This window comes from Takifugu flavidus, chromosome 19, assembly GCF_003711565.1.
Source record: "Takifugu flavidus isolate HTHZ2018 chromosome 19, ASM371156v2, whole genome shotgun sequence".
Classification (NCBI taxonomy): Eukaryota; Metazoa; Chordata; class Actinopteri; order Tetraodontiformes; family Tetraodontidae; genus Takifugu; species Takifugu flavidus.
Window position 1 is genome coordinate 2,536,641 of NC_079538.1, and position 12,511 is coordinate 2,549,151.

Below are 12,511 nucleotides of genomic sequence, written 5' to 3' on the forward strand. Positions count from 1 at the left end.
CGAGGGAAGCAAATGGATGTCAAACATCTGCAGTGGGGATTAAAAATGTTCATTAATATCACTGCAACCTGCTCAAAGCGGCAAGGGCACAGGATTGAACCAACAACCTTCATATCACTAGGGTGAGCTACAGGATGCATGAAGACAGCAGCTGACACACTGATTTACACAGAGCATCAGCGTGCGCTCACACACATGTGTAAACCTGGTGAACGTACTTGCTCGTGGTTCAGAGTCACGCCGCTCATGTAGCTGAAGAGTCTTGGGTAAGAGAATGTCCCGGGTGGCCTCACAAGGTCTTCATCTGCAACAAGAGGAAATTCAGAATTATATGATTAAAATAAAGCAGAAGAGTTCCAAAAACTTGGAAGAATAAAGAACTGCTGTCATTAACTGCTGCAGGTTTGGAGAACAGCGTTCAACAGTCAGCAACAAGTTTTACAGATGTTCCACTGACCACAAATGAGCCGTGAGAAGGTCAGGAGCACAACAAAGACATCAAACGACACATGGAGCAAAGTTCAATTCATATTCAAGGAGTGTCCAAACAGCATGCCAGAGGCAGCAGGGGTGTCCTGCCCCCTCCAATGTGAGCTCTCAGCAGCCAGCAGGGTAGGAGCAGACTGCAGAGCTACAGGTCTCATCCGCGTCCCCACTGTCCTCAAACAGGACATGAAGATATGACCACGCTCGATCTGATGGTGCCCTGCTGAGTTTGCCGGTCAGGGCAGAAGTAAAGAAAAAAAATTATAGCTATCAAAAAGAACCGAGGTGAAAAACATCCTGACCAGTTCTGGATCTGAAGACTGTAAACATGCACATTCTTTCTGGAATGTTTGAATTCATAAGTCTGAACGAGCGTTTGGATCTGCAGCCATCAAAAATTCCTCAGAACGTTAGAGGAGACTCAATGATGAGTCCAGGTTCTTCAGGTGGATCAATCGTATTCTGTTGTGAAGTGATACTTGTTCACCAGCAGATCTACAGTGAAAACAATGCAAATAGATCTGATCCAAATCTTTCAAAGCTCGCTTTAGGCTGCAATTATCATGTGAGATCGAGCCGATGGTATTTCAAAGCAAACAGCAATATGAGACTGGGAGCTCAGAGACAACAGTGGGATGATGAAGAGGAGAAGAGAGCAGCTCTTCATCAGCTTCACTGCAGTTTGCAGCCTTAATATAAATGTAAATTGTGGAACCAGCAGCCTGCTCCCATTACGAAGCTCCGTGAGGCTGGGAGCATCTGAGGCCACCACTCCACTGAGCGTGCTCCAACGCAGCCCTACATCAAAAATGTCTGCCTGCCTCTGCTGCTGGTTGGAGACACACACACCCCGATATATATATATATATATGATAGCGTGCACGTTATGTGCTAAGCTTCCCCCTCAGAGGTGCATTTCTGGGATGCAGCCTTGATCAGGAGGTAACTGGGCAGTTCTGGATGGGCATCTTCTCTACGTGGGGGAGTGGAATCAAGAGAAAAACGACTTCAGTTTACGCAACCGAGTTTTAACAAGGTTCATTAATTTAGGGAAGAATTAACAGTACTGTGCATGTTTACCAGTGACCTGCCCTGAAGCCACTACCCGGCGGTCCTGAGCCCTTCCTTCATCATGTCAGCTCCTCTCAAACATCTGTGTCTTCAGTCCTCCCCGAGGCTTCATTTACTGTCAAACCCCTACAGTAGCGAGGAAACACCCCGTCCCTTCATTCATGCAGTCATTGGAGCACACACAGCACAATACAGGCTCTGGATTCTGGTGTGTGTGTGTGTGTGGTGTGTGTGTGTGTGTGTGTGTGTGTGTGTGTGTGTGTGTGTGTGTGTCCTATATGGCTGCACTGGTTCTGTGTGAAGACAGGGGAGCTCACAGCTGTTTAGTATTCAGTCCAACACTCTGCCAGCAGTCTGGCACAAAGATGCAGCGCTCCATAGTGAGAGACCATACATCCTCACACACACGCACGCATGCACGCAGGCGCGCGCGCACACACACACACACACACACACACATAGAGTGAAGCTGATCTGAGTCGTCTGGCTCTCTCTGCAGGCCTAAAATTCTTTTTTGTTGTTCTTTTAGTCCCAGCCATGGAGATGAAGCCACAGATGATGGAGGAGGACAGCATCGATTTACACTTCTATAGTGTGCTGGCATAGAGACACGGTGTCCACATTCTGTCTCTGTTTTAGTCTATTTGTTGACATTTTTACCTGCGATTAGACCAGTTTCACCATAGTTACCTGCTAACGTCAGTGCTCCCTCTATATTTAGCCACTTTAAAATAACATCCTGATTAAAAGTGTTGCAGCTCTTTGGAAACCGGTGAACAGACAACACGCAACAGTCATCCCTGTCCAACGTTTCTTTGGACACCTACAACAGATCTGTGGATTTTTCTGAACTGCTTGTTAGGTTTGGTTGGATGAGCTGAAATGTCTGCAAAAACTGGAAAAAATAAAGTATTAAATTAGTAGTATTAGTAAAGTAAATAAACAAATGAATATTTAAAGACAAATCAAAGAAAATTCAGGTTTAATTGTTCAGTTTTAAAATACTTACACACACACACACACACACACACACTCTCTCTCTCTCTCTGAGTGGTGTTTGCTAAAGGGCTCAACAGCAGCTCGTACTGTGGTGGCAGCAGCACTTTTATCAAACACAGACAGGCGTGTGTTTGTAAGGCTGCGCTGCACAAATTAAACATCTGAACAGAGCAACGCTGCTGCCTCCATCTGTATCCACAAGCAGGTGAGCTGGATTTTAGTCTGGACCCAACCTGACGACACAGTCGCAATATTAACGACAGCAGCAAACATTGTCAGGGTCATGCAGGTTCAGCTTCTCCATCACTGAAATGTTTTTATGTACATCTAAACTTCAACGTTCAGCATGCAACACTTTTAATAATCGATTGTGAGAAATTGATTTGAGGTGCATAAATTAACTTTAACATTCTTATCACTGTCTTTCATTGATTGATCAACAGCATCCATCCATCTTCTACCTCTTCTACCTCTTCTACCCCTCGGCGAGGGCCGATAACAGCGGGGGCCGGAGGGAGAGACCAGTCTGCAGCTGATGACGGAGACAACAGGCAGTCACACAAACAAGCAGTCCTGGTTTCACACCTCAATCTATGGACTGTGGGAGGAGCCAGAGAACCGCAGTCCCGGACCCGAACATGCAAACTGGCCCCTGGGGGGACCAACAGGGACCTTCCTGCTCCGGGAGACACCCCTGCACCACCGTGCTGCCCTCAACAGGCAGATCTTCACCTAAACGTGGTGACCACATCAGAGTGTAACAGGAGCTCTAGCTCATGTTCTAATGTCATGACGATTCGCCTGTGCGAAGGACAGAACAACAAGTCGATCAGCATCTTTACTCAGCAATCAGATCACTGACAGCTGCTAACACACACACACACACACACACACACACACACACACACACACACACACACACACACACACACACACACACACACACACACACACACGACCTTTACTGAGACACACACTGTTGAGCAGTAAAGTGTGAACAGTTGGTGGTGAACACACAACACACACACACATACAGACACACACACACACACACACACACATAGAAGCAGCTCAGCCTGGTGCAACAGAGCCTGTCTGACTCCAGTACAGCAGCCTCACTCCTGGTTTCCATGGAGACTGGACGATCAGGTGATTAGCCACATCAATTAACCTCTGACCAATCACAGGCAAGCTGGGGCAGCAGCAGCTGACTGATCTGCAGATACGACCACGGCTCCACGTTCCCGACTAACAAAGAAAGTGTGGAGCGACGCCAACATCAGAACAGCAAATTAAATTCCAGCACTCATAATTTCATCTTTCAAACTCCACAGAGCAGCTGTTATTGCTCTGCTTATGCTCTCACATGTTTGTTCATTTATATTATTCTTAAAAAAGCTACAAAAACTGGTTCTGATGTGCTGAATCCACATGGCAGTGCAGCTCACCGGCCACAGTGCATGTTCCTCCTGTTTGCAGTTGTGGGTCACATGACCAAACTGTCTGACCGGCTGCTGTGGTACCATCACCCTGGTCACTGTTTCAATAGGGAGGGGCCTACAGGTGAGGGCTGAGAGCTTTAACGTCTATGAGGAGGAAGAGTCACATGACTCTCGGCCATGTGAGGACGCTGCGGCTGCTCACTGAGGCATCATCTCTCAGACCAGCAGATATATTTCTGAGCTGTCGGGAAGTCAAAGAAACAGCAGTACAGCAGCAGGAGCAGTAGCAGCAGCAGTAGCAGCAGCAGAAGCAGCAGCAGCAGCAGCAGCAACAGCAGCAGCAGCAGCAGCAGCAGCACAGCAAGCACAGCAGCAGCGGCAGCAGCACAGCAGCAGCAGCAGCAGCCAGCAGCAGCAGCAGCAGCAGCAGAGCAGAGCAGCAGCACAGCAGCAGACACAGCAGCAGCAGCAGTAGCAGCAGCAGCAGCAGCAAAGCAACAGCAGCAGCAGCAACAGCAGCAGCAGCAGCACAGCAGCAGCACAGCAGCAGCAGCAGCGGCAGTCAGCACAGCAGCAGCAGTAGCAGTAGCAGCAGCAGCAGCGGCAGCAGTAGCAGCAGCAGCCAGCAAGCAAGCAGCAGCAGCAGGCAGCAGCAGTGGCGGCAGCACAGCAGCAAGCAGCAGCAGCAGCAGCAGCAGCAGCAGCAGCAGCAGCAGCAGTGGCGCAGCACAGCAGCGAGCAGTAAGCAGCGGCCAGCAGGAGCAGCAGTAGCAGCAGCAGCAGGAGCACAGCAGCAGCAGCAGCAGCAGCACAGCAGCAGTGCAGCACAGGCAACAGCAGCAGCATAGCAGCAGCAAGTAGCAGGCAGCAGCAGCAGTAGCAGCAGCACAGCAGCAGCAGTAGCAGAGCAGCACAGCAGCAGCAGTAGCAGCAGCAGCAGTAGCAGCAGCACAGCAGCAGCAGCAGTAGCAGCAGCACAGCAGCAGCAGTAGCAGCAGCAGCAGCAGAAGCAGCGCAGCACAGGAGCACAGCAGCAGCAGCAGTAGCAGCAGCAGCAGTAGCAGCAGTAGCAGCAGCAGTAGCAGCAGCAGTAGCAGCAGCAGCAGCAGCAGTAGCAGCGCAGCACATGAGCAGCAGTAGCAGGAGCAGCAGCAGCAGCAGTAGCAGCAGTAGCAGCAGCAGCAGAAGCAGCGCAGCACAGGAGCAGCAGCAGCAGCAGTAGCAGCAGCATCAGTAGCAGCAGTAGCATCAGCAGCAGCAGTAGCAGCAGCAGCAGCATCAGTAGCACGCAGCACTGAGCAGCAGCAGCAGCATCAGTAGCAGCAGCAGCAGCAGCAGCAGTAGCAGCAGCAGCAGCAGTAGCAGCAGCAGCAGCAGCAGCAGCAGTAGCAGCACAGCGCAGGAGCAGAAGCAGCAGCAGTAGCAGCAGTACCAGCACAGCACAGGAGCAGCAGCAGCACAGCAGCATCAGTAGCAGCAGCAGTAGCAGCACAGCACAGAGCAGCAGCAGCACAGCAGCGCAGCACAGCAGCAGCATCAGTAGCAGCAGCAGCAGCAGCATCAGTACAGCACAGCACAGTAGCAGCACAGCAGCAGCAGCAGCGCAGCATCACAACTGCTGGGCTTCCCCCCACAGCTGCTGTCTGATGATCTGAAATAACTGCAGTATTTTACATGTTTGGCTTCTTCCTGCTCTCTGCTGACAGCAGAATTACCAGAATTCCGCTGGTCTGGCTGTGATTGAACTCTTCCTCCACACTTTCAACTCCATGTGTGAGAGGACAGCTGATCCTCTCAGTGTTGGACACTCTGACCTGCTTTAATCACCGTGAAATCACTGTTAATGGCTGTTCAGGAAGCAAATCACTACAGGAACTCTTCAAGCTCACTTCCCAAATCTGTTCGTTATCCTCAGACGTGTATGTGTGCGCTTTCTCTCTGCGTTCATGTAATAATAATAATAATAATAATAATAATAATAATACTAATATAATAATCCTAATAATAATAATAATAATAATGATAATAATATGATAATAATATAATAATGTTCTGCTTCCGGCAGCAGAATCCTTTTTCTCTAGGTGACGGAGCTCACACAGGAAAAACTTCTGACTGGCCATCTAATTAGCGGCGTTGCCCTGTCAGGAGTGTGATTGAGAAGAAGCTGATCTGGGATCAGCCTGTGTAGCGTCCTTAGGCCTGACACTGTGACCAGGCTCTCCTGCTACGCTGCTGCAGCCAGATGTTGGTTGCTGTTCTATTGTCAAACAGCTGATCTGGTTCCAGACTCCCCAACCAGCAGGCTGGTGGTTCTACTCCACAGGAAGGGGCAAAAGGGGGCTTTGTTTGGTTCTGAATGATCCATGCAGAGCAGACAGGAAGACAGACAGGAAGTTCATGACGTTTATTAGGACTTTTTTACTTTTGTGTTGGCTGACATTTTTGTTTACTCAGGCAGCAACACGGCCCCACTTGTCTGCACCCACTCAGGAGGTTGTTGGTTCCAGACCAACAGACAGCAGCTCTCAGGTAACCGATGGCCCCAGAATGATGAGGACCAGCTTCCAGAGTCCACCATGCAGATGCTGAGGGACGACCTGACTGCTGAAAGGATCAGGTCGGGGCCAAATGATCCTGCAGAAGCACATATGCTCGACGTCCCCAACACAAAGACAGTGGACAGCTAAATGAAGCAGGTCCTGAGACGAGGCCTGTCCTTCACCATACACCTGACCGGGTCCCGACCCCGACCCGACCCCGACTCCTGGACCTAAAGGCCTTGTCATTCAGTGATGGACCACAGAGGAGCACGTGACACCATGAACGCCTTTCTCGCTCCTCATTTTACTGATTTGTATGTTTCATGGGTTTAAATTCCAAACAGGTTGATTTCAGCATGAACCTCAGATTCAAGATGGATTCATGGATGATTCAGGTGTACCTTTACAGTCACTCCGCGATGACCACAGAATCATTAACGAGAGCTGCTCCTCCACTAAGCTTTAAGGTTGATAATTACGAGAAGAAAAGCTGAAAGACAAAAGAATCAGCAGCCAAAAAAACCTGCAGACGAGCGTTAAAGTTATAGAGTTATAGAATCAGGATTCCAGTCAAACTTTGACCAGCCCAGCTCGGCACTGATCAAACTTCCTGCATGAACTCATCCAGAGAATTCTGCATGGAGCTGTGAAGGTCATCCACACTCAGAACATACATCAACTACAGGAGCCACAGAGAAGGAGGCTCCAGCTTCTGGTGCTCTCCAGAATGTGGGAAATAAGAGTGAGGCTGATTTGAAGGTGCCGAGCAACTAATGAGCAGCAGGACACACGCCACCAGTCAGGCATCAATATTACAGGAATGCTGCCGCTCTGCCGGAATACCAAACACTCGGCACAATAGTCCCAGGCTGGATTAACATATCTCATTAAGCTCTGTCCTACAGCCACTATACATAACAATACAGGCTCCACGCCACCCCCAGCCACATTAGGCTAATAATACAAGTGGATCATCAGATATTATGGAGCAGCAGCTGCCTCGGAGCAACAACAGCAGAACCAAAAACCAGCGTCACTACACATCAACGCAGGTGCATTAAGGTCAGCGCACAGACACCACAGGTCAGCAGGCAGGAAGTCCAGCAACGGGCAGCACAGACACGCAGCAGACCCGGAGCCGGAGCCGGAGCCAGAGCAGAGCCAGAGCCAGAGCCAGAGCCAGAGCCAGAGCCAGAGCCAGAGCCAGAGCCGGAGCCAGACCCAGACCCAGACCCAGTAAGAGTTATGCTGAAGCTGACAGAGTCCTGCAGAGGAGGAACTAGTGTCAACAAAGCTGGAAGCAGCGGCGGCGGCGTGACGGATGAGCGGCGAGGTGACCGCAGCCGCACAAAGAGCATCAGGCACGAATCACACACACGAGATGCATGCAGACGGAGAAAAGATGGAGATTCCTCTACCTCTCCACTCAGCTTCCTCTTCTTCCTCTTCCTCCTCTGTGGCGGGGGGAAAGTCTGCAGCCTCCTTCTCTCTCTCTCTCTCTCTCTCTCCCCCTGTCTGTCTGTCTGTCTCACTCTCTCTGTCTGTCTGTCTGTCTGTCTCTCTCCCTCTCTCTCTATTGTCGCCGTGCCTTCACTGGTGGAGAGCGTGAGGAGGAGGAGGAGGAGGAGGAGGAGCAGCGGGGGGAGGGAGGGCAGACAGGAGGATGATGATGCTGAAGATGGTGGAGGGAGAATCAGACACTGCAGCAAGAGGAAGAAGACAGCTGCTTCACCCCCCCCCCCCCCCCTCATTTCTCATGGATGCGCATGATGGAGAGAGAGAGAGAGAGAGAGAGAGAGAGAAGAGAGAGAGAGAGAGAGCAAGAGAGAGAGAGAGAGCAAGCGTGGGCTGCACGCATGCAGGCGCAGCCAAGGATGGCAGAGCATCCCCAGCCTGTGCTGCTGAATTGATTCAAAGGATGTAGACCACACACACACACACACATGCACACACACCGCACACAGACACACACACACACACACACACACACACACGCACACGTGTGCACATACACACACACACAGAGCTCTCTATAGGCCCTGGAATGCATCAGTGTATAATTTCCTTTGTTCAGCTCTGTGCAACAACACGTTCTAATTTAGGCTGGAACTTCAGCATCATTATCTCTGTTATCAAATCTAAACCGGAACAGATTATTAATGAGCTGTTAATTAAAAGGACTCTCAGGCTGACGGACTGTGGCCAAAATAAGCTTCTCCGCAGCCTCCCTGGTTAAACACTTGCTTTGACTTTACAACCCTTTCATTAGACGCTCAGCTATGAACTGTCGACTCACAAAGAGTTGCTTCTGTGTGTGTGTGTGTGTGTGTGTGTGTGTGTGTGTGTGTGTGTGTGTGTGCGGTGTGTGTAGCAGCTGTGCTCACATAGGGGGGTCACAGATGGGGGGTCGAGGCTGGGTGCTGCTTTCATAGTTTCTCCCAGGAGAACAACCAATGTCCTGAAACATCATTCCATCATTCCAACATTCCATCAGCTGACCTGTTCTCCTAGTCCTAGAATAAGGCTGAATTCAGACGGACGTCAGAAATGGTAACCGGGACGTGCTGAAGGTTAAAGGACGAAGGTGAGAAGCGGATGGACAGGTCAGCTCTGTGGACACCTGTCTTCACTGGGACGTTAACATTAGCTGGCCAGTGTGGGTCGGTTTTTAAGAAAATAAAAATTGACTGCATTTCTTTTTAAAGTGATACTAAATTGAGAACACGGCCAAATGCACATTTCTGCAGAACCATGATGTCAATGATGGTGGAGAAACCTGGTTGCAGGTTCATTAAAAGAAAGAACTAAGCTAACTGCAACACTTGTCTGGCTTAGTTTGGCATGTTGACGTCGAGCATAATGTACTCTCAAATATCCGAATAAATGACCTGACGTGCTTACAAAGTTTAAAATCATACTTAGCTGTTAGCATGCTAATGTAACATGTAGTAGGGGATGTCTGAAGAATATTTACTCTTACTGAACTAAGGGGAACAGTCAACAAAAAGATGGATGAAGCTGATCTGTTCATCAGGCTGACCTACCTTTTATTGGTGTGTGTGTGTGTGTGTGTTGTGTGTGTGTGTGTGTGTGGTGTGTGTGTGTGTGTGTGTGTGTGTGTGTGTGTCTGTCTGTCTGTCTGTCTGTCTGTCTGTCTGTCTGTCTGTGCCACATCTGCGGTCACGTTGCTGCTCAGCTCCTGATAGTCCAGAACTCCTGATGCTATTTAGCTCCAGCCAGGTAACACTAGTTTAACACCAGGCTGCTATCAGCCCAACACCAGGCTAACACCAGGCTAGCACCAGGCTAATACCAGGCTAATATCATCCTAACATTCAGGTAACACCAGCCTAACAGCAGACTAACAACAGGCTAATATCAGCCTAACACCAGGCTAATACATTGCTAGCACCAGGCTAATACAAGCCTATATCCACCAAACAACAGGCTAAGATCAGGCTAGTATCAACCTAGCACAAGGCTAACACTAGGCTAACACCAGGCTAACATCATTCATGTTTCATTCATTTTTGTTTTTCTCTGTGATAATTTATCCTTCATCCTTCCCTTCTCCTTCATCCTGTCTGTCCATCCTCTGGTGTGCTCTCATTCTCATTCTCTCGCTCTCTCCCTTCTGCCCATCCTCCTATAATCCCATCATTCTCATCACATCCTCCCTCCTCTCTCCCTTCTCCTAACCTGCTCTTCTTTTCTCCATCCTTCTTCTGCTCTGAGTGAACTGAGGACACAGAGAGAGAGTAGATAGAGCGGTAGAGCGAGCTTGGTTTGAATAGGATGACCTAGTTAGACTCTCCCTTCAATAAAACATTGAGACTGAGAAATGAAATGCACAGGGCTCTGTCTCTCTCTCTCCCTCCCCTTCCCCTCTCTCCCTCTCTCCGTTCCCATCTCTCTCCAACTCTCTCTCCCCCTCTCTCTCTACCTCTCTCTCCCCCTCTCTCCTCTCTCTCCATTTCTCTCTCCCTTTATCAATCTTTCTTTCCCTCTTTTGTAAAGTTTATTCCTCAGTTCAAGACCTTCACTCTAAAAACATTGAAACTAAACTTTTCCATCTTTATTGGATCGTTTTCCTGATTTGGTTCCACCACTTTTTTTCCCGTTAAAGTTCTACAGGTTCTTCAGGAGCATCAGGCATGTCTCAGGAACAGCATCAGTAGTTGTGCTCTGCTTCATCGTAGATCATCTCATCCATCCTCCAGCTGAGGCTCCTTCACATTTAACTGCACCTTCACCTTTAATCTCTGGAATAAGATGACCCAACTGGACCTGAGGGGTGGGAAAACCTGCAGCCCCTAACACTCAGGTTCTCCCCCGTTCAGATGCACCACTGGTAACGGGAGTCTGGAAGTGGAAACAGACCTTCTCTGGTTCAGACCCTCCCTCTGGGACCGCCACTCCAAACTAAACCGGTTAATCTGGTTTGTGTTTGGACCTGAATCTTTATTGCCGCTCATGAAGGAAGTTCCTGCTCCTATAGCTCAGCTGTGTGTAGGTGTGTGTGAGTGTGTGATGGTTTTCAGAGCAGGCTGCAGCCTCCAGCAGCCTCAGTGGGAGAAAGTCAATTACAGCAGGCTGAGCCTGGCCTGCGGGGGGGCACATGGGAGGGAGATAAGAACATAAAGATGGCAGCCGCCGCACCCTCCCCGGCTGCTCGCATGGGCGGCGAGTCCCCCCCAGGATGGAGAAGTAACAGAGGAGTGAATCAGAGGAACTGACCCCAGATCAGTTGTGAGCTTCTATGGTGATACTTCACCATTGATTTATGATCACATGACAGAAACTGGGTTTGAACCTGAGCACCTTACTGGGACTGCTGCAGTTAGACTGGTGTGCATGTTCCTGAACTGGTGTGTGTGTGTGTGTGTGTGTGTGTGTGTGTGTGTGTGTGTGTGTGTGTGTGTGTGTGTGTGTGTGTGTGTGTGTGCGTGCGCATCACTGTTGGCAATGACAGCAGAAATGTTTGGACCTGAAGTCATCATCATGAGCTCCTGGCCCAGACCACAAGGGAAGCACTGGGAACCAAACCATAGCAGGTGCTGAGTACACAGGAGACCCCCAAGGAGACTCATGAGGAGACCCATGAGGAGACCCCGAGGAGAACCATGAGGAGACCTCAAGGAGATCCATGAGGAGACCCTGAGGAGACCCATGAGGAGACCCGTGAGGAGATCCAGAGGAGATCCATGAGGAGACCTCAAGGATACCCATGAGGAGACCCTGAGGAGACCCATGAGGAGACCTGTGAGGAGATCCATGAGGAGACCCATGAGGAGACCCCGAGGAGAACCATGAGGAGACCTCAAGGAGACCCATGAGGAGACCCGTGAGGAGATCCATGAGGAGACCCATGAGGAGACCCCGAGGAGAACCATGAGGAGACCGCAAGGAGATCCATGAGGAGACCCATGAGGAGACCCATGAGGAGACCTCAAGGAGACCCATGAGGAGACCCCGAGGAGAACCATGAGGAGACCTCAGGAGACCCATGAGGAGACTCATGTGGAGACCCGTGAGGAGATCCAGAGGAGATCCATGAGGAGACCTCAAGGAGACCCATGAGGAGACCTCACGGAGACCCATGAGGAGACCATGAGGAGACCCAGAGGAGAACCATGAGGAGACCTCAAGGAGACCCATGAGGAGACCCTGAGGAGACCCATGAGGAGACCCAGAGGAGAACCATGAGGAGACCCATTAGGAGGCCAGAGGAGACCCATGAGGAGACCCATTAGGAGGCCAGAGGAGACCCATGAGGAGACCCATGAAGAAACTGCCCAACACTCCCACAACAGGGTACCATGCAGATGTATACAGCAGAGGGTGGGGTCAAGACCAGAGTCCTGGTTATTGGACCTATGGTCCACTGTAACAGTCAAGGTGGTGTTGTCTCCCAACCAGAGGGTGTGTGTGTGTGTGTGTGTATTTGTCTCTGTGTGAGTGTGTGTGTGT

General features: G+C 50.1%; 1 protein-coding gene across 10 annotated transcripts in view; it reads right to left on the minus strand.

Moving 5' to 3' along the window:
* The window catches only part of myt1la (myelin transcription factor 1-like, a), a 35,105-nt gene extending 26,850 nt beyond the window's left edge, over window positions 1-8,255 (minus strand). For 4 of the 10 annotated variants that reach the window (XM_057017203.1, XM_057017196.1, XM_057017193.1 and 1 more), the window contains exons 1-2: window positions 7,960-8,253; window positions 219-304 (exon numbers count right to left, since the gene is read on the minus strand). In XM_057017203.1, the coding sequence (XP_056873183.1) occupies window positions 219-248 (30 nt within the window). In that variant the 5' untranslated portion in view covers window positions 249-304; window positions 7,960-8,253. Of the gene's footprint in view, window positions 1-218; window positions 305-4,004; window positions 4,143-7,959 lie in introns of those variants that run through there. The other 6 variants (XM_057017199.1, XM_057017200.1, XM_057017197.1 and 3 more) reach the window with 4 other exon arrangements.
* Window positions 8,256-12,511: the final 4,256 nt, after the last annotated feature.